At 48.7% G+C, this 25,656-nt stretch overlaps 1 protein-coding gene across 5 annotated transcripts in view; it reads right to left on the reverse strand.

Annotated features, from left to right (window-relative positions):
• The window catches only part of qtman (queuosine-tRNA mannosyltransferase), a 46,486-nt gene extending 22,986 nt beyond the window's left edge, over positions 1-23,500 (reverse strand). For 2 of the 5 annotated variants that reach the window (XM_085135367.1, XM_085135365.1), the window contains exons 1-9: positions 22,918-23,387; positions 18,126-18,337; positions 15,165-15,332; positions 13,924-14,097; positions 5,281-5,394; positions 5,138-5,209; positions 2,202-2,311; positions 1,645-1,789; positions 32-102 (exon numbers count right to left, since the gene is read on the reverse strand). In XM_085135367.1, the coding sequence (XP_084991493.1) occupies positions 32-102; positions 1,645-1,789; positions 2,202-2,311; positions 5,138-5,209; positions 5,281-5,394; positions 13,924-14,097; positions 15,165-15,332; positions 18,126-18,337; positions 22,918-22,971 (1,120 nt within the window). In that variant the 5' untranslated portion in view covers positions 22,972-23,387. The other 3 variants (XM_085135366.1, XM_085135368.1, XM_085135369.1) reach the window with 3 other exon arrangements.
• Between the last annotated feature and the right edge of the window lie 2,156 nt (positions 23,501-25,656).

The following is a 25,656-nucleotide window of genomic DNA, read 5'->3' on the forward strand; positions in this document are numbered from 1 at the left end:
GAAGAAGCTGCAGAGACACAGGTGTGCTCACCTGGAAATATCTCGGGGTAAACGAGCGCCTTCGGACACAGAGGGAAGCAGCCGCAGTGCACCGCCTCCAACCTGCAACACATTCAACACGTGACTCACCTGAGAGCCAATGAGAGAGCAGAGCATTCTGCACACCTGTACCAGCTACCATTACCTGAGAGTCCTGACCAATGAGAAACCAGGAATAAACAGAACTGACTTCCCCTCAGTTATCACCTTACAGAGGCTTTTATTTTGTTAAAATAAACTTGTACTCCCCCCCCCCCCCCCTTCTATCTACATGCAGGCATTTATTTTGCTGATGTTTTTATTTTGTTGAGTTTCCTGTTCAGTCAGCAGGTCTGAGTGATTAAGTAGCACTCTGCCTGTTAGCATGCTAACACTAGCGTGCACTATCGCCCCCTCGGACGGCGCTCTTCTTCTTCTCTGCTGTAATTAGTGCAGGATTCTTTAGCAGAGGAACTTTTGACCATGTGGTCATGTGACTGCCTTGATGTGACTCACTGATCAATAACCTGATCATTAACAATCAGTGCAGAGGCGAGCTGCTGCCTGAGAGTTCAGCTGCTCTGAAGCGATTGATCAATAATGTGATCACTAATGACCCGATCATTACTGCTGTGAACAGTCTGAACATTAGCTGGATTCCTCGGTGCTGCAGAGTCCTCGTGTGAGCTCGTTTCTCTCATCTGGGATCAATAGAGCTGACATGAATCAGGTGAACATCACACAGATGCTCCGAACTGTCTGATTGGCTGATTCGGGCTGACTGAAGTCACACCTGCAGGACTCTGCTGGACTCTGGACGCTTTCAAAGAGTCCTTGATGTGACACCTGAGTGAAGACTCTGAGGCCTGGGGGATGCAGAGACTCTCAGATCAGGACTGCACCGACCGCTGCGACGCCTGCAGTGGAATCAAACGCACCCCGAACAGCAGCAGCTCACGCTGAATTATTAAAGGACACAAACTCCGACATGACCACTAAATAACAGCAGCAGGACATGGTACGCCAAAATAAAAGCTTCCTTCATACAATGTACAGCCTGTCAAAATAACAGAAGGATGCGGCCCACCAAAATAAAAGCTTGATCATGCAGTCCATCAAAATGACAGAAGGACACAGCCCGCCAAACTAAAAGCTTCTTCATACAGCCCATCAAAATGACAGGACACGGCCCACCAAAATAAAAGCTTGATCCTACAGCCCACCAAAATAACAGGACGCAGCTCACCAAAATAAAGTTTCTTCATACAGCCTACAGCCCATCAAAATAACAGCACCAGGACACGGCCTGCCAAAATAAAAGCTTGATCATGCAGCCCATCAAAACAACAGAAGGACACGGCCCGCCAAAATAAAAGCTTCATCATAAAAGTGTCTGCAAATGTAAACAAAATAAAAGCCTCAGCTTTTACACTCTGTGCAAGAACAGAAATCTGTGGGGGGGTCACGTGAAATTTATTTCTGTATTTTAAAACTAAGACCTTTACTTTAAAATTCTGCTGTTTGGTCACACTCACATTATAATTAAACTATGGTTTTACACCAGAGAGTAAATCTGTATAAAGGCGCACGAGATCAACCCTGGCGCAGATAAAACAGGTGACTCACATGGCAACGCCGAAGAACTCGTGATTGGCAGTGGAGACAACAACATCAGCCTCACACAGAACCCTCAGGTAGTCCTCCTTAGAGGGGAGGAAACCCCAGTTCAAGATGTGGGAGTCCAGGAGGAGTCTGGAGGAGGAGAAGATCTCTGCAGTAGGAGGAGAGGAAGGAGGAGAAGGTTATAAACAGAATGAAATAACTTGCAGATGTTGTGTGTGTGTGTGTGCGTGTCACAATCAATACTGTGACCCTCTTAGCCAATCACAGTCGATTAGAGTCGTCCTAATGGGATTAAATTCAGTGCTCATGAAGCTGATTTAAAGGCTGCTCTAAAACTTTAATATCACACACACACACACAATCCCATCATCAGCTGATGATACAATCCGTTAGAAACACAGGGGCAGCAGTGACCTTTGACCCTTAGAAGATGAACCAGTGAGAGGAGGAGCTGCTGGACTCCTCGAGCCTGGTTCTGCTGGAGGTTAAAAGGGAGTTTTTCCTTCCCACGTGTGTGTGTGTGTGTGTGTGTGTGTGTGTGTGTGTGTGTGTGTGTGTACCGGGCACGTCGGTGAAGGTCTCTCCGAGCACGGACAGGTGGAAGTCGAGTCCTCGCTCTTTCAGTCTGAGCAGAGTGCTGAAGAACAGCTCAGGGTTTTTATCATGCTCCCTGCACGCGCACACACACACACACACACACACACACACACACTTTAATACATGTATGTGAAGTCTGAAGGTGGTCAGGTGGCTGTGATGTCAGAGGTCAGCAGTGCTTGGGACAAGCCAACAGAAGAACACGCCCAGCTGCTGTTTGCTTCCTGTTTCCTGCATGTAGGTGACTTTCTGTGTGGCGTCAGGTGTTGCTGGTCGTCTCCACCTGATCCTCTGCTTACACAGTGAAGGTCAAACAGCAGCCACAGCGGCAACAATGATCTCCTCAGATGACAAGCAAGCAGATTATTCCTTCCATTTGCAGCTCGTTCCGGCCGGCCGCAGATAATTCCCTCGTTTCCCGCAAACCTTTCACTCCTTCAGCGAGCCTCCAATCCTCCTCCCCGAGCATCGCCGCGACGGGGAGGACAGAGAGTTACCACCCCCTCAGTCTGAGAGCGTAATTAACAGGATCAACCTCTCGGTCACAACCACCAGAACCCTCAAATTCATCCACACAGGAAGCTGCAGCGTCCGCCATCAGCCCGAAAACTGATCGCAATCTTCCTGATCGCCTATCAATAATGCTCCAATCACCAATCAGGTCTCACACTGATGATGTCATCCTAAACTACCAGAAACATGCCACCTGTCACATGAAACTGATCTATCAATCACAGCAATCTTCAAATTTCACAATAAAATCTATTCAGACTCAATACTGCTGACAGATTTACAAAGTAAAAGCTCAGTTAGATAGTTCATACTGTCAAGACTTTCACAGTAAGAGTCAGTTATAGAAAGTAGGGTGATTTGTTTTTCAAAATAAAAGGCCTTAGTTAGAGAACGTTACAATAGTGAAAAGTCAGTTCTTTTATCAGATAATAAAACAATAAAATATAAATAAAATCAACATTTACCATTTAGTTACAGGAATTTAGCAGGCTTCTTTAAAGCATAATTTCAAAATAAAAGCCCCATTTGCTGCCAGTCTGTTTTCAGTTGTTTGTGTGCATGCTCAGTGAAGGGCCAAGAGCTCATTAATATTCATCGAGCTCCAGCACCGTGTTCACCTGGAAGCCCCCCCTCAGCAGTAAGAGGCTGTAATCTGAGGATCGGGGCCAGGCTCAGATTAAAGCCTGATGAGCTGCAGCTTCAATCAGAGATTAACAGGAAATCCTTGTCGCCGCAGCCGTAATCCATCTGTGTTTGTGCCACCACAGCAGCTTACAGCACGCCGCTTTGTCACCGATACAACGCAAGGTGAGGTGCACACGCCGACGCTCACCATCAGCCTCACACTGCAACACGTCATGTTTACAAGCCTCCACCTGCTGTAACTGTAGTCTGATTACTTTATGATGATAGAGGATTTGTGTTTTAATGAAAGTGAACTTGCAGCCTCACGCTGTGAAACTTTGAGTTTTTATACGTCTTCATTAACATTTCACTCACTCAACCTGACAAACAGCAGGAAACTGTCTCAAAGCTTCAAAATAAAAGCTGAAGATTCTGTGAAATTAGCTGTTTTTACTTTCAAAATAAAAGCTTTCCTTTCAATATAACAGAACTTTTCATAATAAAATAAAATAAATGACAGGGACTAGAAAGAGAGAGCAGATTTCTCCTGTTTTGGCTTCCTGTTAAATCCAGAATTCAAAATCCTGCTCCTCACATACAAGGTCTTAAATAATCAGGCCCCATCTTATCTTAATGACCTTGTAGTACCATATCACCCTATTAGAGCACTTCGCTCCCGCTCTGCAGGCCTACTTGTTGTTCCTAGAGTATTTAAAAGTAGAATGGGAGGCAGAGCCTTCAGTTTTCAGTCTTCTGTGGAACCAGCTTCCAGTTTGGATTCAGGAGACAGACACTATCTCTACTTTCAAGATTAGGCTTCAAACTTTCCTTTTTGCTAAAGCATATAGTTAGGGCTGGACCAGGTGACCCTGAATCCTCCCTTAGTGATGCTGCACTAGATGTAGGCTGCCGGGGATTCCCATGATGCATTGAGTTTTTCCTTTCCAGTCACCTTTCTCACTCACTATGTGTTAACAGACCTCTCTGCATTGAATCATATCTGTTATTAACCTCTGTCTCTCTTCCACAGCATATCTTTATCCTGTCTTCCTTCTCTCACCCCAACCAATCACAGCAGATGGCCCCGCCCCTCCCTGAGCCTGGTTCTACTGGATAATAATAATAATAATAATAATAATATGTAATAATGTGTATGTGTTAGTCCCCATAGGGAAATTACTCCTCTGCATTTAACACATTCACTCAGTGAAGCAGTGGGCAGCCACCATGGCAGCGCCCGGGGAGCAGTGTGTGGGGACGGTACCTTGCTCAGGGGTACCTCAGGGTAGCCGTTCAGTGGAGTCGAAACCCCCGACCTTCCGATCATGGGGCAACCACTTTACCTACTGAGCTATCCCTGCCATTGCCAGAGGTTTCTACCTGTTAAAAGGGAGTTTTTCCTTCCCACTGTCTCCAAAGTGCTTGCTCATAGGGGGTCATATGATCACAATGACTTTACAATATAAAGCACCTTGAGGCGACAGTTGTTTTGATTTGGCGCTGTAGAAATAAAAGTGCATTGAATTAAAATGACAGCTTTATTCAAGGTTTGTTTTCTTAGGTTTATTGTGGCGGTTTAGCTCAGGTCTGATGTTCCATGAGTTTATCTTACAGCTGATATAAAAGTCTCATTCTGGTTTCATTTTCAAAGGAAAAATAGTAAAATCTTTTATTCTGAAATGTGTTTTATTTTGTTTTGCTGCCTTGGTTTAAAAGAGTTTTCAAAAGAGTTTTCAAAGTAAAGGCTTCAGACTGAACTCACCACCTGTGAGGCCACACGATGTGCAAAGGCTTCACCTGGCTGGCCACGCCCCCCTCTGCAGGCTGCTCACACCTGTCGGGTAACAAACTGACGTGAGACAAAACTCTTTGAGTCTTTGAGTCTTACCAGAGATGGATTTGTACCGTGGCGTATCTTCATCGTGAGCTCTGCTCTGCTGCTGCTCGCCATGCAACATGATATCAGCAACACGAGACTGCTCAGTAGGCCGCTGCAGGAGTTTGTGTTTAGGCAAGAACCTGAAAAAGAAAGAAAAACAGGAAACGAGTGGAGACTGCAGCGCACTCAGAGCAGGTACATGTCCACCACAGAGATGGAAACTTCAGACCCGTTAGCTTCTGATGCTAACGGGTCCTGCTGTCACATCAACAACGGTCTTCTCCCCTGATGAGCCGCAGCCGCTGTGAGTCATCAACCAATCAGACACATTTAGAGCTGGAAGCCCCTCCCCTAAGATTTAGAAAACAGTGACCCATAGTGGGGACTGTCAAAGGTGACATCACTTCCTCTGAGCACGCTGCTCTGTTACTGTTCTGAGATCCTGCAGAGGCTCCAGGAAAGTTTACGTGGGAACACAAGGGGGAGGGGCGGGAGGGAGAGGGGGAGGGGGGTGTCTGGAGGTCGTTTCCTCCTCCCCACAGAGCTGGACGGCCTCTCAGCGGAGTTTCTGCCTCTAAGGCTTCTGGGAAAACTTGATTCAATAATCCATTTTATAAATTAGATGTTTGACTGGAGACAATAAAAACATGAGCGTGTCCACGCCGGGGGGCGGGGGGGGGGGGTGTAATTATGTTATTGATAAATGTGCAGTGATCAGGACGATGACCTCACCTCTGAGTCTGATTAAACACGAAGGAATGAAGGTCAAAAATCACTGCGGCGCATTTACTTTATTACCAATAATCACAGCGCCAAACGCACACCGACTTCATCCCAGCCCGGAGCGCCAAACGCACACCGACTTCATCCCAGCCCGGAGCGCCAAACGCACACGACTTCATCCCAGCCCGGAGCGCCAAACGCACACCGACTTCATCCCAGCCCAAAACGTCAAACGCACACCGACTTCATCCAAGCCCAGAGCGCCAAATGCACACCGACTTCATCCCAGCCCAGAGCGCCAAACGCACACCGACTTCACCTCAGCCCAGAGCGCCAAACGCACACCGAAATCACCTCAGCCCAAAACGCCAAATGCACACCGCCTTCATCCCAGCCCGGAGCGCCAAACGCACACCGACTTCATCCCAGCCCAAAACGCCAAACGCACACCGACTTCACCTCAGCCCGGAGCGCCAAACGCACACCGACTTCATCCCAATCCAGAGCGCCAAACGCACACCGACTTCACCTCACCACAGCGCACCAAACGCACACCGACTTCATCCAAATCCAGCGCACCAAACGTACACCGACTTCATCCAAGCCCAGAGCGCCAAACGCACACCGACTTCATCCCAGCCCGGAGCGCCAAACGCACACCGACTTCACCTCAGCCCGGAGCGCCAAACGCACACCGCCTTCATCCCAGCCCGGAGCGCCAAACGCACACCGACTTCATCCCAGTCCGGAGCGCCAAACGCACACCGACTTCATCCCAATCCAGAGCGCCAAACGCACACCGACTTCACCTCACCACAGCGCAGCAAACGCACACTAACTTCATCCAAATCCAGCGCATCAAACGTACACCGACTTCATCCCAGCCCAGAGCGCCAAACGCACACCGACTTCATCCGAATCCAGAGCGCCAAACGCACACCGACTTCACCTCAGCCCGGAGCGCCAAACGCACACCGCCTTCATCCCAGCCCGGAGCGCCAAACGCACACCGACTTCATCCCAGTCCGGAGCGCCAAACGCACACCGACTTCATCCCAATCCAGAGCGCCAAACGCACACCGACTTCACCTCACCACAGCGCACCAAACGCACACCGACTTCATCCAAATCCAGCGCATCAAACGTACACCGACTTCATCCCAGCCCAGAGCGCCAAACGCACACCGACTTCATCCGAATCCAGAGCGCCAAACGCACACCGACTTCACCTCACCACAGCGCGCCAAACGCACACCGACTTCATCCAAATCCAGCGCACCAAACGTACACCGACTTCATCCCAGCCCAGAGCGCCAAACGCACACCGACTTCATCCCAATCCAGCGCACCAAACGCAAACCGACTTCATCCCAGCCCAAATCGCCAAACGCACACGACTTCATCCCAGCCCAGCGCGCCAAACGCACACCGACTTCTTCCCAGCCCAACACGCCAAACACACACAGACTTCTTCCCAGCCCAAAACGCCAAACACACACAGACTTCATCTCAGCCCAAAACGCCAAACACACACCGACTTCACCTCAGCCCAGAGCGCCAAACACACACCGACTTCATCTCAACCCAAAACGCCAAACACACACAGACTTCACCTCAGCCCAGAGCGCCAAACGAACACCGACTTCATCCCAGTCCAGCACGCCAAACGCACACCGACTTCTTCCCAGTCCAGCACGGCAAACGCACACCGACTTCTTTCCAGCCCAGCACGCCAAACGCACACCAACTTCTTCCCAGCCCAGAGCGCCAAACGCACACCAACTTCTTCCCAGCCCAGAGCGCCAAACGCACACCGACTTCATCCCAGTCCAGCGCGCCAAACGCACACCGACTTCATCCCAGCCCAGAGCACCAAACGCACACCGACTTCATCTCAGCCCAGAGCGCCAAACACACACCGACTTCATCCCAGTCCAGCGCGCCAAACGCACACCGACTTCATCCAAATCCAGCGCATCAAACGTACACCGACTTCATCCCAGCCCAGAGCGCCAAACGCACACCGACTTCATCCCAATCCAGAGCGCCAAACGCACACCGACTTCACCTCACCACAGCGGGCCAAACGCACACCGACTTCATCCAGATCCAGCGCACCAAACGTACACCGACTTCATCCCAGCCCAGAGCGCCAAACGCACACCGACTTCATCCCAATCCAGAGCGCCAAACGCACACCGACTTCACCTCACCACAGCGCGCCAAACGCACACCGACTTCATCCAAATCCAGCGCACCAAACGTACACCGACTTCATCCCAGCCCAGAGCGCCAAACGCACACCGACTTCACCTCACCACAGCGGGCCAAACGCACACCGACTTCATCCCAATCCAGCGCACCAAACGCACACCGACTTCACCTCACCACAGCGCGCCAAACGCACACGACTTCATCCCAATCCAGCGCACCAAACGTACACAGACTTCATCCCAGCCCAAATCGCCAAACGCACACGACTTCATCCCAGCCCAGCGCGCCAAACGCACACCGACTTCTTCCCAGCCCAACACGCCAAACACACACAGACTTCTTCCCAGCCCAAAACGCCAAACACACACAGACTTCATCTCAGCCCAAAACGCCAAACACACACCGACTTCACCTCAGCCCAGAGCGCCAAACACACACCGACTTCATCTCAACCCAAAACGCCAAACACACACAGACTTCACCTCAGCCCAGAGCGCCAAACGAACACCGACTTCATCCCAGTCCAGCACGCCAAACGCACACCGACTTCTTCCCAGTCCAGCACGGCAAACGCACACCGACTTCTTTCCAGCCCAGCACGCCAAACGCACACCAACTTCTTCCCAGCCCAGAGCGCCAAACGCACACCAACTTCTTCCCAGCCCAGAGCGCCAAACGCACACCGACTTCATCCCAGTCCAGCGCGCCAAACGCACACCGACTTCATCCCAGCCCAGAGCACCAAACGCACACCGACTTCATCTCAGCCCAGAGCGCCAAACGCACACCGACTTCATCCCAGTCCAGCGCGCCAAACGCACACCGACTTCATCCCAGCCCAGAGCACCAAACGCACACCGACTTCATCTCAGCCCAGAGCGCCAAACACACACCGACTTCATCCCAGTCCAGCGCGCCAAACGCACACCGACTTCATCCAAATCCAGCGCATCAAACGTACACCGACTTCATCCCAGCCCAGAGCGCCAAACGCACACCGACTTCATCCCAATCCAGAGCGCCAAACGCACACCGACTTCACCTCACCACAGCGGGCCAAACGCACACCGACTTCATCCAGATCCAGCGCACCAAACGTACACCGACTTCATCCCAGCCCAGAGCGCCAAACGCACACCGACTTCATCCCAATCCAGAGCGCCAAACGCACACCGACTTCACCTCACCACAGCGCGCCAAACGCACACCGACTTCATCCAAATCCAGCGCACCAAACGTACACCGACTTCATCCCAGCCCAGAGCGCCAAACGCACACCGACTTCACCTCACCACAGCGGGCCAAACGCACACCGACTTCATCCCAATCCAGCGCACCAAACGCACACCGACTTCACCTCACCACAGCGCGCCAAACGCACACGACTTCATCCCAATCCAGCGCACCAAACGTACACAGACTTCATCCCAGCCCAAATCGCCAAACGCACACGACTTCATCCCAGCCCAGCGCGCCAAACGCACACCGACTTCTTCCCAGCCCAACACGCCAAACACACACAGACTTCTTCCCAGCCCAAAACGCCAAACACACACAGACTTCACCTCAGCCCAAAACGCCAAACACACACCGACTTCACCTCAGCCCAGAGCGCCAAACACACACCGACTTCATCTCAACCCAAAACGCCAAACACACACAGACTTCACCTCAGCCCAGAGCGCCAAACGAACACCGACTTCATCCCAGTCCAGCACGCCAAACGCACACCGACTTCTTCCCAGTCCAGCACGGCAAACGCACACCGACTTCTTTCCAGCCCAGCACGCCAAACGCACACCAACTTCTTCCCAGCCCAGAGCGCCAAACGCACACCGACTTCATCCCAGTCCAGCGCGCCAAACGCACACCGACTTCATCCCAGCCCAGAGCACCAAACGCACACCGACTTCATCTCAGCCCAGAGCGCCAAACACACACCGACTTCATCCCAGTCCAGCGCGCCAAACGCACACCGACTTCATCCCAGCCCAGAGCACCAAACGCACACCCACTTCATCTCAGCCCAGCGCGCCAAACACCCACCGACTTCATCCCAGCCCAGAGCGCCAAACGCACACCGACTTCATCCTAGTGTGACACTTCCTGCCTGACTCTGCAGTAACACTGACAGCTGATCCTCAGATTCTGTTCTGTCACAGTGCATGGCTGCGTGTAGGTTTTCTACACCTGAGCTCAGAGACTCAGAGACTGTGGTCCTTTTACTGCGTGATCATCATGAACACAACAGCTGCTGATCCCAGATGTATCGCAGTGTTTGGATAGGGGTGGGTTTAAAAAAAATAGATTTCTGATTAAAATCAATTTTAGCTTGGAAAAAAAAAAAAGTTATTGATTCATTAAATCCTCAATTTTTAAATGTAAATGAATTTTATCAGCAAGTCCAGAATCTGTTTGAAGCTCACAAAACTATTTCAACAACGACCAAACAGCTAAAACAGTAAATGAGAGCAGGAACACGGATTCGGCACAAAGACACAAAGCGAGGACCCGATGCATCAGAATCTGTGAGCTGTCGGCTTTCTCGCACAGGCACGCCGTTGGGGCTGAAAGCCGACAGCTCACAGATTCTGATGCTACAGGTGTCGCAACTCTCCAAACAAAATCGACTGAACCAGCAGCAAAAGAAGATCCAAACTACGCTTCACATTTAATAAACATCGTCATGAATTCCCTGACTTTGCTGTTTTTGCTTCCACCACGATAAATCTCACTTCCTGCACAGCTCTCCCTCTCAGTGCACTCAGAGAACAATTTCCCATCACAAATCTCTGTTTTCTTCATTGGTCATTATGCACCAGTCTGCTGTTGTGTTCACTGCTGCCGACCTCCAACAATAAAGCCTCATTTCTGCTGTTCAAACTGAAGAAACTTTTTTCAGATTACAAACTCTCAGCTGTGACTGTAATCAAACCTCTGTGACTTCTATCTGCTGCACTTCAGCAGCATCAGGTCATGTTTACATGTCGATTCATGGTTTTATTTTAAGGTTATCTGCTATAAAAAAAGTCAGACCAGGAACATGTCCTTCATGTTTTTCTGTTTTATCCTCAGTTACTTTGTTGCCATGATGTCAGGGCTCTCTTGAAAAGGAGAAATTTAATCTCAATGAGATTTTTTACCTGGATAAATAAAGGACTAATACTTTGACACAAAGGCCTCTGCTGTGATGCTCACACCTCTGAAGTCTCACAGTGTCAGCTTTGGTTTATACATAGATATAAAATATGGATATGTGCTGATAAATGATGAGAATTATAATATTTCTTACTGCATCCAAACTGAAATCAGTGACAATACTCTAACCCTACTCTAAACGCACACATTGTTTACACCAACACAGATTATCTGTCCCTTCACCGACCTGAGAACCGTCACATCATCAGTGCACAGTGACTGAGTGATTAAAGGTGACCTGCTCCACCGAAGCCCTGAGAGCGGACGTTAACAGGTCTGCCAGTGTTATGCTAGAAATCCAAACACTGTGTGTGTGTGTGTGTGTGTGTGTGAGTGAGAGAGAGAGAGAGAGAGATGGAGGAGGCAAAGACGACACTGTTGTTATTGATATTGTGATTAGAGCGATATGACCAAAAATATTTATCACCATATATAACAATATAACTGACGATATAATTGATACGAGACAAAGTACTTTACAACTCAACTTTATTAGTGCAAAAAAAAAAAAACCCCACATCAATGTATTTTCACTTAAACAAGCAGCTGTTTTATATGTGCATTAAAGTTATATAAAAATTAACAGTGCAAATGCAAATTCCTCACTGACAGTTTAACCAAAAGGCATTTCCAGTGGAAACTGGCCGACATATCCTCAGCATAACCATCTATAATATCCACAACACTTAAAAAGAGGTTAAACACACACACAGTACGGTAATATTATGTTGAAGCACAGTACGTATCACTCCGCGAGGCTCCGCCTACAATAGCCGTAATGCTCCAACAATCCATCAAGTGGTGCGGCTTCGTAGCTTAGCAAAGTCGTACTGAAACATTTGACAGATTTTTGAGCGCCGTGCACATAAAATCGTCTCGAGGTCAGTAAACACAACCAGAGTTCATACATAAGACACACGGGATTATAAGGGGCTCTGTCGACTTTCAGAAAAATCAAAGGATTGATTTTAAGTGTGTCGTATTTTCCAAACAACACGGTAATAACGACGGCCCGCTAGCATGCGCTACCAAAAATAGTGCTTTGTTGTGTATCTGACGGACGAAAGCTAAACCAGTTCCACACCAGTGAAGCTGCAGCATTTTTACAAACCAGTTCAGGTTCATCTGTTTCATTCAACAATTTGCTTTTGCCGCCATGCTTTTTCCGACGTGTGTGTATGAAAGCAAAGGCACTGCGCATGCGCGTTTTACCCATATTCTATCGCCATATTTCATTCTTCTATCGTTGCCCAACATTACACCGGTATTACCGTGAACGGTATGATATAGCCCAGCCCTAATTGTGATGTCTTAATTCTATATGACTTTAGTATTGATTAATATCAGAGTATCGACTTTTTGGACAACTTCAGTGGGTGCAGGCAGAGGCCGAGGCTGCAGGGGGAAGAGGAGGACGCGTCAGAGACCTTCGTTGGTCTGTTGTCGTTCTCCACTCAGTGAGTTGACCTGCAGGAGGTGACAGCCACTATGAAAGCAGACAAAGCTTAGAAGAGCAAACACTGCAGGCAGGAGGACACCTGCTGCTCACGTGATGCGCTCATTGATCCTCCTCGCCGTGATGGATGCTCCGTCTGTGCACCGCCGCAAGTCAATCACTATCCAATTACACGAGTCCACCTGTCAGAGCCGCCTGATGGATGGAGACCACAAACACCACACTGCACGCGCTCCAACAAGCAGCGGCGTCCTTCTTGTGCCATAGAAAAGAACGAGGAACACCTGCCAGCTAACGAGCTAAATCCGAGCTGTGATTGGTCTCAGAGGCAGCTGTGCTGTGTTTCTCCGCTCTCACACATTCTCGGAGCGAGATGACCGAGAACATGATGATTGTCATCTGGTTATTTTATGAAAGCAGAGTTTGAATGTTATAGGTCATTACAGTGAAATGAAGATTTCATGGAGCTCTCTGCTTCCTCCTCAGTCTGAGCGTTAACACTCCTGTTTCCTGTGTTGAGCATGGCGGAGGAGGACGTGGAGGATGGCGGCCGTGTCATCACTTCCTCACAGTGTGAGGGCGGAGCATGAGACACATGAGACACTGCAGAGCAGACGTCCTCATCACGACAGGGTGATTAGTGACAGTGTTTCAGATCATGGAAGTAAAGTAACCAGAAGTATATCAAACATCTGTATCTTGGAGTAACTAAGTAATGTACTGCATTACTTTAACTCTCTGGAGTATAACTGGCTGTTTCTGACCTCTAAATTTCACCTTTAAAAACGGTTTCCTCGCCTTGTTTGTTGTCAGTCTTTTCAGCACAAGCTCACAGGTCTGAATTTACTCACTGTATCAACACAGCTCATCTAAAAATCGGGCAAAAACATCAAATCTGAGCAGAAAAAGGATACTGTAACAAACAAACATGTTTAACAAATCATTTGCATAACTTGAAATGTAAATATAAATTATACATTTTAGTAACCTAGGCACACGATTTGTAAACAGCAAAGTTATTCGAACTATTTACAGAACAGTCAGGAGTTAGGGGACTGCAGGTTTGCCGTGTACTGACCTGCTGACATCAGGAAACTGGAGCGGGAAGTTCAGGACCGCACACTTGGGCCTGATGAGGCGGTCCAAGTCTTTGGGGCGATGGTCTGGGATCTTGTTCATGAAGGAGGGGATGGATGACAGGAAGGAGTCCATGTTGAAGCGGGAGTTGAAGACCACGACATCTGCCACCAGGCTGGTGTCGCACACACACACACACGCACACACACACACAGGTGAGACAGAGGACATGAAGCTCCATCACTCTGCAGTTTACTGAGATTCAGGTCACCTGTCTGAAACAAGCTGCTGTAGCTCCTCCCACTTTAAGACAACTAAACTCTGATTGGCTGCCCTCACATATAAATTATTTACTTATAGTGTGTAGCCGTGTCTGCACCTGGAGCTTTTGACCTATACATACCTGTGTAACGTGAACTTTGACCTGAGGTCAGAGCTTCGTCCTGGAACAGGTACACCTGTGTTTAAGTCCTGAAGTTCAGACTAACTCTGAGGAGAACCTGGGCGGGAGCGTAAGGACCTGCTGTCTGCAGGCTTACATAGGTCATGTTTAAGCTTCAGGTGAACATGAAGACACGCCTCCATGCAGTGATCCAGATCAGATACATTAGTTTGGACTGAGGCCTTGCGGGGAGGCGTGCGGACACCGCTGGGCGCGGGCCAATCAGACATCTGCTAACGATCCCTACTGTGTTATTTGATGGCACTGTAACCACGTTAGAGGAGACGGAGCGGCTCGGCTTATTGACGAGCTGCCCGCAGATCAACAACAATCAGTTTTCTGCCGCTCGTTACTGTCTCGCCACTGATTAATGAACACTACAGCCCCCGCAATTAACCAATCGCATCCCAGCAGCTCATTAACCAATCACACACTGCCTTACCAAGGCAAACTAGAGCACAGCGCATCAATCAGCTAATAATCAATAATCAGTTTACGGGCTGGATGCTGGCAGTACGAACATCAGAGTAGCCATTACTCAGACAGCTGACAGGAAGCTGATCGGCAGCTTTCTGTGGCACACCGCCAGCTCCAGACCAGCACAAACCCCAGACCAGCTGACTCGCTCCAATGACGGTAATGACAGTTACCGTAGTTACCGGAGCACATGGTTTCTGCTGCTGTCTGCGTGCATCACCCTCACAGCCTAATGGTGTCACAGCCCACACCCTGGACCCAGCAGTACCTTCTGGTTAGGCTCTACAAACGCAGACTCCCCCACCCCGTACAAACACACTCACCATGAGAGCACCTGGTTGTAGCCGTACTGGAAGTCCCTGTCCTGGTGTCGGCGGACCGGATAAAGCAGCTGGTTCTCGTGGAAGTACAGCACCTTCTTGAGCCGGGCCAGATCCGGTCTGAGAGCCGCCAGCTCACACAAGCTGAGGACGGAGCTGCTGAAGAGGAGCCTGCAGAGAGAGGAGACGATGAAGACGATGCAGACAGCGTGTCAGCAGCTCAGCTGATCATCTCAACACTGAGATTTCCTCAGTGAACTGCAGAGCCGACGCCTGCTTCCTGCTTCGAGCAGGTGAGGGTGTAAGGCCGGAGGAGGAGCTCCTTCACCTGGGCTGCACTGATGGAGAGGGCCAGTAAGCGTTCAGGGCTCACATGGATGCTTGAGTGATGGTTCGTGGCTTTGCTGAGTAATGTCAGAGTGGGTTTTCAAAATAAAAGTCCCTGCTTCTTTCATGCTCTGGGAGGGGGGGGACACACACAGACATGTCCTCATACAGTTGGTGACGGCGTCTAACCCACACAGAGAGATCAGAGGCCGGTGGCTCGTCACACCTCGGTGTTTTGAAGGAGTAGGAGGTCAAAGGTCAGCGTGGTGAGATGGCGAATCTTTGCTCCGAGGATGAGTCAGAGCGTTGTCCCTGTAAGAACGGTGGTGTTGATCTGCACTCTCTGATGTGATCAGATATGAATCAGCAGCTTGTCAGAGTGGCGGTTTCAGGTCGCTGTGATCCCTGCCTGGTTACGGTGAGTCGCTGTGGACACGTCAGACAGAGAGTTTGGGATGTGATGACATCTGTAGACACGTCTGTATGAAACGCTGTGGAACCATCTGCCTCCACAGATTAGACGGGCCTCTGTTTTTAAATGTCTTCACCCTGAGAGACGATGGCTTTCAGTTGACTGGATGTTGTTTTTTTTAAATGTAGAGCTTATTCTTTTGCTGTTTCCTTGTATCTGCTGTTCTTATGTCCTGTGCAGCACTTTGCGCCTGTGCTGGCTGTTTCACAGTGCTTTATAAATAAAGCTGGATTGGAACTCTGTTTGCTGCTGCAGTCACTGATGACATCACCTAAATGTTGAGCTGAGCGCCCAACCAGCCGGCCCCACAAGACACTAAAGGTGTTAGAAACAAACGCTCAAACTAGCCCTTGTGAGACTGCAAAGCATGCTGGTTGGTTTGTTGGAACGGCCTGCTGAGCGGATGTGTAGCTCGCTGCTACTAGCACGAGGACAAAGGTGCTGATGTTGGTCACATGGACTTTATCAGAACAAATCGCATGACACTTAATCTGAGCATGCTCATTAAAGAGGTTCCACGAGGCAGGGTTCCGTCTGCAGTCCTCTGCTCTTTCTGAAGCAGCTTACATTTCCACCCTTTGTGTAGTTAGTGTGAATGCTTGAAAAGCATTCACAGTATTGTTCTTCAAATCTTTATTGTGTGGATGCTGATTAAGCAACACAAAGTTTCATGCTTTTTTTCAGCCGTTTCAGAGTTTATAATGGGTGTGTATGGGACGGAATGTTGGTGCTAGAGTGAGACAGCTCACCTGCTAGCGTGAGAGGAGCGAAAAAATTTATCTTAAAATCTTTTCTTAAAACTGCTGCTGTGTCCACAGCGTTTGCTCTACCGCCATCATTTTACTCTCAAAATGTAGCCATCGCTGTCCTCTTTCATCAAATGTTTTTATTATTGTAATAGGTGTTATGGTTCTGTCATAAATGTCACCAATGCACAGCCTCCTCCCTCCAACTCTTCCATAGACTAATGTTAAAATGGCTCAGAAGGTTTGTCTGAAAATCAGAAGTACAGGCTGTCTTTACACTGTCACCACGTCCATATAATAAACTCCACAGGCATGAAAACTGAGAATTCAGTAGACTAGACATTGCTGGTGCTCACGGTGAAAGAATTTTGTCACTACGACCTGTACTTTTGATTTGGGAACGATTTGTTTCGGGCTGACTTTTCTGTTTATTTTAAGCAGCAGAAGAGAGGCGCATGTCTGTGTGCGTGTGTATGGAGCCATTGGGTGCAGTCACTATAGCAACCAGGCTCACACCTGCCTGCCTAACGAGCTCTCTCTCACTGTGCCAAGATTCATCTTAAACACTTCTCTTTCAACTGCTGCTGTGTCCACAGTGTTTGCTCTACAGCCATCATTTTACCCTCAAAACATCGCCATCGTTGTTCTCTTTCCAACAGCGTGTCTTTCAAAGCTCAGAGATGTAAAGTTTTTAAACTGTGTGGATCCAAGTGGAGGGATCACATTTTAGTCATTCAGTGATTTAAAGAATATGAACTTCATATCATAATATTCATTCAGATGTTTTCTGACTCTAAATTTTCTTTTCCCATTACTTAAGTTTTTCTAATTTACATTTAAACATTTTCAGCTATTTTCCAACTTCTGCTGTGTGAACATCAGCTTTCAAAAGTTCTACACTTTGGTTTTCAGGTGAAAATTTCTGTATTTTTCATCTCATTCAAAAAATTTTAACTTGAAATTCAGCAATTAATTAATTTCAGTGCATACATTGAGATTTCAGCATTCACACTGCAGTTTCTTCAGAAAATGCACTTTCTAGTTTTACCTGTTTTTACCCTGCAGGGACCACAGCCGCTGATTAATTCCTAATCTGAGTCATTACATGTACTGATGGAGATCCCCGAGCCTCCCTCCTCCGCATCCACAGCTGATGCAGTGCAGCTTCTTCTCTGATCCTCAGGCTCATCCTCATGGCCGTCACCAGGTAAGTAGCAGCGAGGCCTCTGAGACCTCCCTCTAAATGTCTGTGTGTTGACTCTCGTTTGGTGATGTCAGTGGTTAATGGACAGTTGCGCTCAGAGTTAACGCGGCGAGGAGTTCAGGTGGGGACAGTTTATAAGTTACATGCAGGTTTAAACCACAGCCACCCCACAGTGAGGGTTAAAGTGTGGATTGTGTTACCTGTCTGGGTCTCACCTGTATGACGGGCAGGCGGGGATGGTCTGGCTGAAGTAGAGCGCCGCTGTTCTTGCCCTCCAGTGCCATTTTTTGGCAGGCAGCGTGAAGACGGAGCAGCCCGCGATGTTTTCCTTCAACAGGTCCATAAGCTGTTTGTGCGAGCCGCCGTAAAACGCCTCCACCAGCAGGATGCGGGGAGGCGGGGTCTCCTGTGCAGGAGGCGGGGTCTCCTGTGAGGGCAGATGAGAGCTGTTACTCACAGATGGAGTCATATACTCTTCATACGCTCTTCAGAGTCATGAAACACCTGAGCGTCAGTGAATCAGGTTCGGTGTAAAGCGACAGGTGCACGCTCAGCGTCTGTGTGCAGCCACGCCCACACGCTCCATATAAGGACACATGTGCACCGGGCTGTCACAGCAGGAAATCAGGAGGGTTTGAACTGTCAGAGGGGAAAGTGGAAAAGCTTAAACAGTGGAGCTGGAATAGGCTCTGCCCCCAAGACCCTGATTACCTGTTGCTCAGGTGTATTAAAGCAGCTGGACAGATGTTAGAGTGTATTTCTGTTGTGACTGAAAGCTGCTTGTCAGCGTTTGTGTGTGATGATGCTCAGGTGTGTGACGTCACCTGGGACTCCAATCTCACACACACAGAAACACACACACACACACACACAGAAACACACACACACACACACAGTGTGTATCACTGCTTACAAACCATGAATGACTCATACCAACATGATCAATATGATCAATAACACTGATGATTATTATCACTGTGATCATTACTGCCATGCGTGTTGTGACGCAGCACTGCAGCACTTCCTGTCAGACAGGAAGTAGTGGGGTCGGTGCGTCAGGCCCATTGATGGTCCATCGATCATATTGATCACAGCGATACAGGAGAGCGATGGCTTTGTGAGCGTGCGTGCAGGCTGATGGAGCTGATGGAGTTTTCCTGCTCATCACTTGGACGGAGCAGAAGTTTTGCACAATCTGCTGACACGCGAGCTGAACCGATCACACGGGCTGCTGCGCCGGAGCAGATGTGGAGGAGATGGCGGGGCGCTGCAAGGCAATTAGCTGCCGCTGCATTGTTGTTGCTGTCGTTGTGTTGTGTGCGCTCGCAGCTCATCCCTGAGCACAATGCGTGCTGATGGATCCATTATGGAGTTTACGCAGCAGCGGCTTCCGCTGAATCCCCTGCCCATGATTTCCAGTCCGCCTCCATTTAGCTGCCCACAAAGCACTCAGCGCGCCCGCACACGCTCAATCAGTCCATATCACCGGGCATGGCGCGGCAATCAGCGCCGCCAATGAGCCGATTTAATGCAGACAAATCTGAGCACAATGTCGGCCGTTATTCTGAAAGCAACTTCCTGTCTAATACAGTCGGAGGACGCCGTGACCTTCAGAGCAGCCGGGCCCACACACACAGCAGGAACCCAGAAACCGAGAGAGCTCTACCCGAAGCGCCAAACATCTGTTCATTCAGAAATCAGACAACAATCAGCCTGATGTCATCAGTGTTTCCATGTTTACGTCACACGAGCTTAAACCTCTTCTCTGAACTTTCCACAGCTTCCTGTCATCGCCTCCGAGCTGCTGATCAGGAGCACCGACCTCTTTGGGCCCTGGAACCACATGTTTGACCACCCCCTCCCCACAAACCTTCAGATTTCTGATCATTATTAATAACAATGTTATTTACAAAAACAAAAGAAGTTGCTTGTCTTGCTGTGCTGACCTCTCACACTGAGCTCTGGGCCCTCACCAGGCCCTGAGCCAGAGGTTGGAAACACCAGAGTAGAGCAGGGCGATATGACCAAAAATATTTATCATGATATACATTTGAAAATTTGTGATAACAATATAACTGACGATATAACTGACACTAGACAAAATACTTTACAACTCCTCAACTTTATTAAAAAAAAAACCCATCAATGTATTTTCACTTATTTTCACTTAAACAAGCAGCTGTTTTTTATCTGCATTAAAGTTATATAAAAATGTAACAGTGCAAATTCTTTGCTGACAGTTTAACCAAAAGGCATTTCCAGTGGAAACTGGCCGACATATCCTCAGCATAACCATGTATAATATCCACAACACTTAAAAAGAGGTTATACACACACAATACGGTAACATTATGTTGAAGCACAGTACGTATCACTCCGCGAGGCTCCGCCTACAATAGCCGTAACATAAGACACACGGGATTATAAGGGGCTCTGTCGACTTTCAGAAAAATCAAAGGATTGATTTTAAGTGTGTCGTATTTTCCAAACAACACGGTAATAACGACGGCCCGCTAGCATGCGCTACCAAAAATAGTGCTTTGTTGTGTATCTGACGGACGAAAGCTAAACCAGTTCCACACCAGTGAAGCTGCAGCATTTTTACAAACCAGTTCAGGTTCATCTGTTTCATTCAACAATTTGCTTTTGCCACCATGCTTTTTCCGACGTGTGTGTATGAAAGCAAAGGCACTGCGCATGCGCGTTTTACCCATATTCTATCGCCATATTTCATTCTTCTATCATGGTCCAAAATTATACCGGTATATTGGCCCAGCCCTACACCAGATTATTTAACAATTTGTTTTTGATCAAATGAATCTGCACAAACAGACTATAAAAAATGACTGAATCATGAATGAAGGGATGGTGTTGTTTCAATTGTTTTAAATAAAGTTTATTTCTACTTTTCAGTTATGTGTGCACGAACCTCGAAACTGTCAGCGACCCTCGTTTACTTTACTCGACCTCTCGTCACCTTTCACAGTAAAAGCAGGTTCAAAGAAATTGGACTGTTTTCATGTTTGTGCCTGATCACATTACCAAGATTTTCAATCAGTAAATAAATGATTCCATCAGTGACGTGAAAATAAATGAATGTTCTTAGAGACATTTCAACCCCAAGGCCGACACACACACAGACTGCTATTAATGAAAACAGGAAGTAGAACCATGTCTGTGGTGCAGTGGTGAGATTTAATAAAGGTCAGAGAGAAAATTCACATCCTCACACCGGGACCGGTCGATCAGACTGATTATCGATCGGTGCTCGATGAAGCCGGGTTTGAGGGGCACGTAGATGAGGCCAGAGCGCCGGACGGCGAGGCAGGAAGCGTGTCAGTAGACGCGAGCTGGATGGTTCCACCGTGGAGCCGGCGGGGGATTCCAGCTCACACTCATCTCACCTAAACACCTTTCCTCCCACTGCGCCTGGAAGCTGCCGACTCACTTGAAACAAAGGGTTAATGCGAGCGGCGTTCCCCGTAGGGAATCCCCCCGCAGCCTGAGTCAGGCTGGAAACAGCATGCCGCAGAACCACGGTGTGGGCGGAGCCCCGACAGCCTCAGCATGCAGCGGCCGGACCGGTCAGGATCAGGCAGGCCAGCCTCCACCCTGCCATGACGGACAGAGCTCCATCCACAACCACAGATGCCCATCGCCCAAAGCTTTCAGGAGCCCTGCTACGAGGTTTCAAGACGAGCACTGGCATCACAGCGAGGGGCGTGTCTGACTGTGAAACTGCACACTCATTGGCTAATCTGTGGAGCTTCTTCTCCAGCAGCTCCCTGATGAGTCGATAATCTCCACGACCATGAACACGGAGGCGAAGCATCACTTTTGCTCTAAACCTGCCCCTCCGCCTCCACCCTCAGCCGGCAGTCCAAACCCACAGAGGTGACCTGTGCTGAGCTCCGACCTCACCACCTGCTGCACGCCTGAGCGTGCTCCTCCTCGGCCCTGCAGAGCAACTCAGATCGCGTCTGATAGCAAAGGTCACGACCCCTGGGGTCGGACTGAAACATGAACCAATCACATGTTTGTTTTTTTCTCCTCTCAATATTAAACCCTCAGCATGGACAGTACTGTGCCAAAGTCTTGAGCCACTCCTCGTGTCTTTATACTTTGCGTGTGCCATGCTGAGGCCTGTTGGAGGACAATAATGTGATGACAGTCCCAGTAGCGCTGCACCCGCCCCCATCTGCACTGTAAATGTCACTGTGGGGTTTTTCTGCTCAGCCCACAGTGACTCTGCACTAACTGATGTACAGAGGATCTCCACAGAGCCTGCCTCACTCTCACAAACACTAAACTAAAACTACAGAGAGGTGATGGTCGCGTTTAGCGACACTGTGGGCGTCTTTAAGTCTTTTCATATATCTGCCTCTGACACATGCCCTCCTTACAATAATCATTAAAAACACCAAAACCAGCAGTGAAACCAATAAAAACCAGAGTGAAACATCAAACCCACTGTGGAAATTCACCGAAACTAATGAATATGAGTGGAATGAATGTAACGGCTCACTCCAGTTCTCTGATCTGTCTCAGTGCTCCTGTTTAATGTTTGGATGTTTAGAATCAATAAATATTATTCTATGTGGTTATTTTGCAGCATTGTGAAATTCATCCGTAAACCATTCCCAGTCTGTCACTGCTAGTTTTGCCGTACAACGATTTTTATTCAACTCTGATGTATTTATGTTGCATTAAATCCCAACATCAGTTGCCTCACAGTATTTTCTACTGTGAGGTACAGACCCCACAATAATGCTGTCAGGCCCCTGTGAGCAGGCACTTGACAACAGTGGGGAGTAAAAACTCGCTTTGACAGGAAGTTTACTGTGGAACTGGGAAGTAAAAACCCACTGTGATCTGAGATGGGATGACCTGAACGTGATGCTGGACACTGATGGGGTGGAAATAAGAACACCTGGACCTCACAGGTGGAGGAGCTGTACCTGAGTAACACCAACAGGTACATGTTTCTTACTGAAAATGAAAACACACCTGAGACACCCCAGAGCCTTCACCTGTCACTAGTGCACCCATCAGCTGATTCATCCACAGACTGGTTTCTCAGAGCAAACACCTGCACAGGTATCCATCGCCTGTACCTCAGTGTGCGTCTGAGCGCAGGTACGGTGTTTGTTGGTGGTGAGTGCAATGACCCGAACACTCTCCCACGCACCGAGTCAGGGCTCGGTCTACGTCCAGGAGTAGCACTGTTTCTAGGCTTCTCCGTCCTGCAACGTGTTCAGCTCCGTTAGCTCTGTTAGCATCGTTAGCTCTAAAAGCGTATCACCAGGACTCAGTTAGCTGATAGCGGCTAACAGCTATCCGCTATCAGGTAGCTCTCCTTCCCCGGTGCAAAGTCCGCTCCTCCCCCCCACTGGCAGCCGGCAGGAGGACCGGAGCACCCGCCGGTCTGCTTCTACCGAGGACCCTCATACGAACGGCCAGTTCACCGACAGCGGGACACTCACCTCTGACAGCATCTCCCGGATCACAGCAGAATACGCACGGTCTGACGTCATCACGTCGGTTTAGCCGAGCCGCTCTTCCCGCCTTTTCTTCTGCGTGGAAAAATAGTTAAATGTAAATTAAAGTCCATCCATTCGCTTCCGCTTATCCTTTTTAGGGTCACGAGGGCGCTGGAGCCTATCCCAGCTGTCAAGGGGCGAGAGGCGGGGTACACCCTGGACAGGTCGCCAGTCTGTCACAGGGCTAAATTTTTAAAGTCAGAGGTTAAAAACTGCAGTTTAAAGAGTATTACACTCTCAGAGACACCAGCCTGTGGTTTTAGTACGCAGTAAAGTATCAGCAGTACTGCTACTACCGCAGTAATACTGCATTAGTATAGTTAGCAGCAGGCGGGGATTTACAGTAATTTAATCCAAGTTTAATTATTATGTGAATATACTTGAGCCATCGGAGTAACTTTGTGCTGAACATTTGGGGGGTCGAGATCTCTGTCTAAATAAATAAATAAATCTGGGGAAATTCCCAGATAATTAAACATGCAACTATTTTGCTGGGAATTCCTGAAATGAATAAAGAAAATCAACAGCCTATTTATGCAAGATAATTCATAATTTTATTGGGGGGGTTATATTGGTTGGGTCTGATTATTGGGGGGTTAGGGGGGTCATAACCCCCCTGGAAACTACTCCCCTGCCTGAGACTCACCTGAACACACCAGCCTGTGTGACCAGGTGCTATCTTACCTGGACAACAGTTTCTGTTCAGGCCCAAATTTTCACACAAGTTACAGAGGACACTCACGCCTGTTGTCCTGGGGACAGATGTGGCTACATTTTTGAAAATCAGCAGCGTTAAGAAGCAGGCAGCAGGTCACCTGGTTAACCTTTGACCCTGATGGTGTGGCTGAAAAATGGAACGTCACGCCTACATGTTTGCATAAAGTCTGTTTCTCTGTTTTATAAAACGGTTAAACTGCAGTCACATGATGCTGCATGTCCGTGGGTCACTTGATGTTCTCTGACTATCTTCATCACACATCTGCGTGTCTCATGAATACATGTACTTCATGCTTCAGTAAAGGAAACCTTTGCACGGTGTTTACGCAGGTAAAACTCTGCAGCTCACACTCACCATACACACCTGTTCTCACCTGCATGAGTCACTCTGCTTCACTAACAGTCATTAACCAGTGATCAAAGGGCAATGACGGGTCAGCTGACTGCTGTCTGGCTGTTGTGTTAAATTGCATAAATCTTTATTAATAAACCCTGTGGGACATGTGTGACGTTGGGCTGGTTTCAGGTGGTTTGAAGGCTTTGCCTTTGTTTCAGAGCAGAGATCACTGCACCAACACTGATTTAAAACCACGTCAAAGTCAAACTTTATCGTCCGCGTGCCACGCTTACAGGACCCAGTATGGACGTACCCCGTCACACACCTGAAGCAGGACTAAAGTGAAAGCTGTGAAGCGCCGTGTGGACGTCCAGCATCATTCAGGTAAGAGGACTCATGACAGCATCCGTTGGCTCGCCCGGTGGAGGCGGGGATGGACGTGAGCCGCTCGGCAGGTGTGGATGAAGGTGTGAACGGAGAGTGTGAACGATCACATCTTCAGTTACTGACATGTTTGTCAGGTGTGCAGAGACAGCACTCACACCACAACCTTTATTCCAAAAAGGTCATAGTTTATTCAGGAAATCATTAATTAGAAACGAGCCTAAATTAAAAGCCGCGAGTTCATTCTGAGCAGTTTAATCCGTGTCAGCTCTCCTCAGGCTGTGTGGGTCCTCGCTGGTCTCAGATCAGCTCTTCTCTGCACTGTGTGTGAACCACACTTGTTTGCATCTGCAGGTAAAAGCCGTAAATCACAGAGGCTGTAAGCGCGCGTCCTGCTAATGTGGAGAAAACCGATGATTTCAGCCGAGAGAGCTGCGCAGTCTTCCTCCACCACACGAATCATCTGGAAGTAAAATTTACAGAGCGTTTCTTTTCCTTTCTGGTCCATGCTGTCACAGGCTAAGCTCCCGGAACACGAGTTTGTCAGTTTAAATAAAGTTTATCCGTCAGTGCTGAGCTCATGTTCCGGACGGAGGTCCAGCCTGAAGCCAGCGGGCTGCGAGGTGTGTACTGCGGTCAGGTGTGTGTGTGTGTGTGTGAGGAGCGATGATGTGAGCGAGCAGCAATGTGACGGTAACACGAGGAAGCTAAAAACGGCGCTCGTCTCCGTCGCTGAGGCGTTAATGAATCAGACCCCGGTGCTACAAG

Source organism: Neolamprologus multifasciatus, chromosome 16, assembly GCF_963576455.1.
Source record: "Neolamprologus multifasciatus chromosome 16, fNeoMul1.2, whole genome shotgun sequence".
Taxonomy (NCBI): domain Eukaryota; kingdom Metazoa; phylum Chordata; class Actinopteri; order Cichliformes; family Cichlidae; genus Neolamprologus; species Neolamprologus multifasciatus.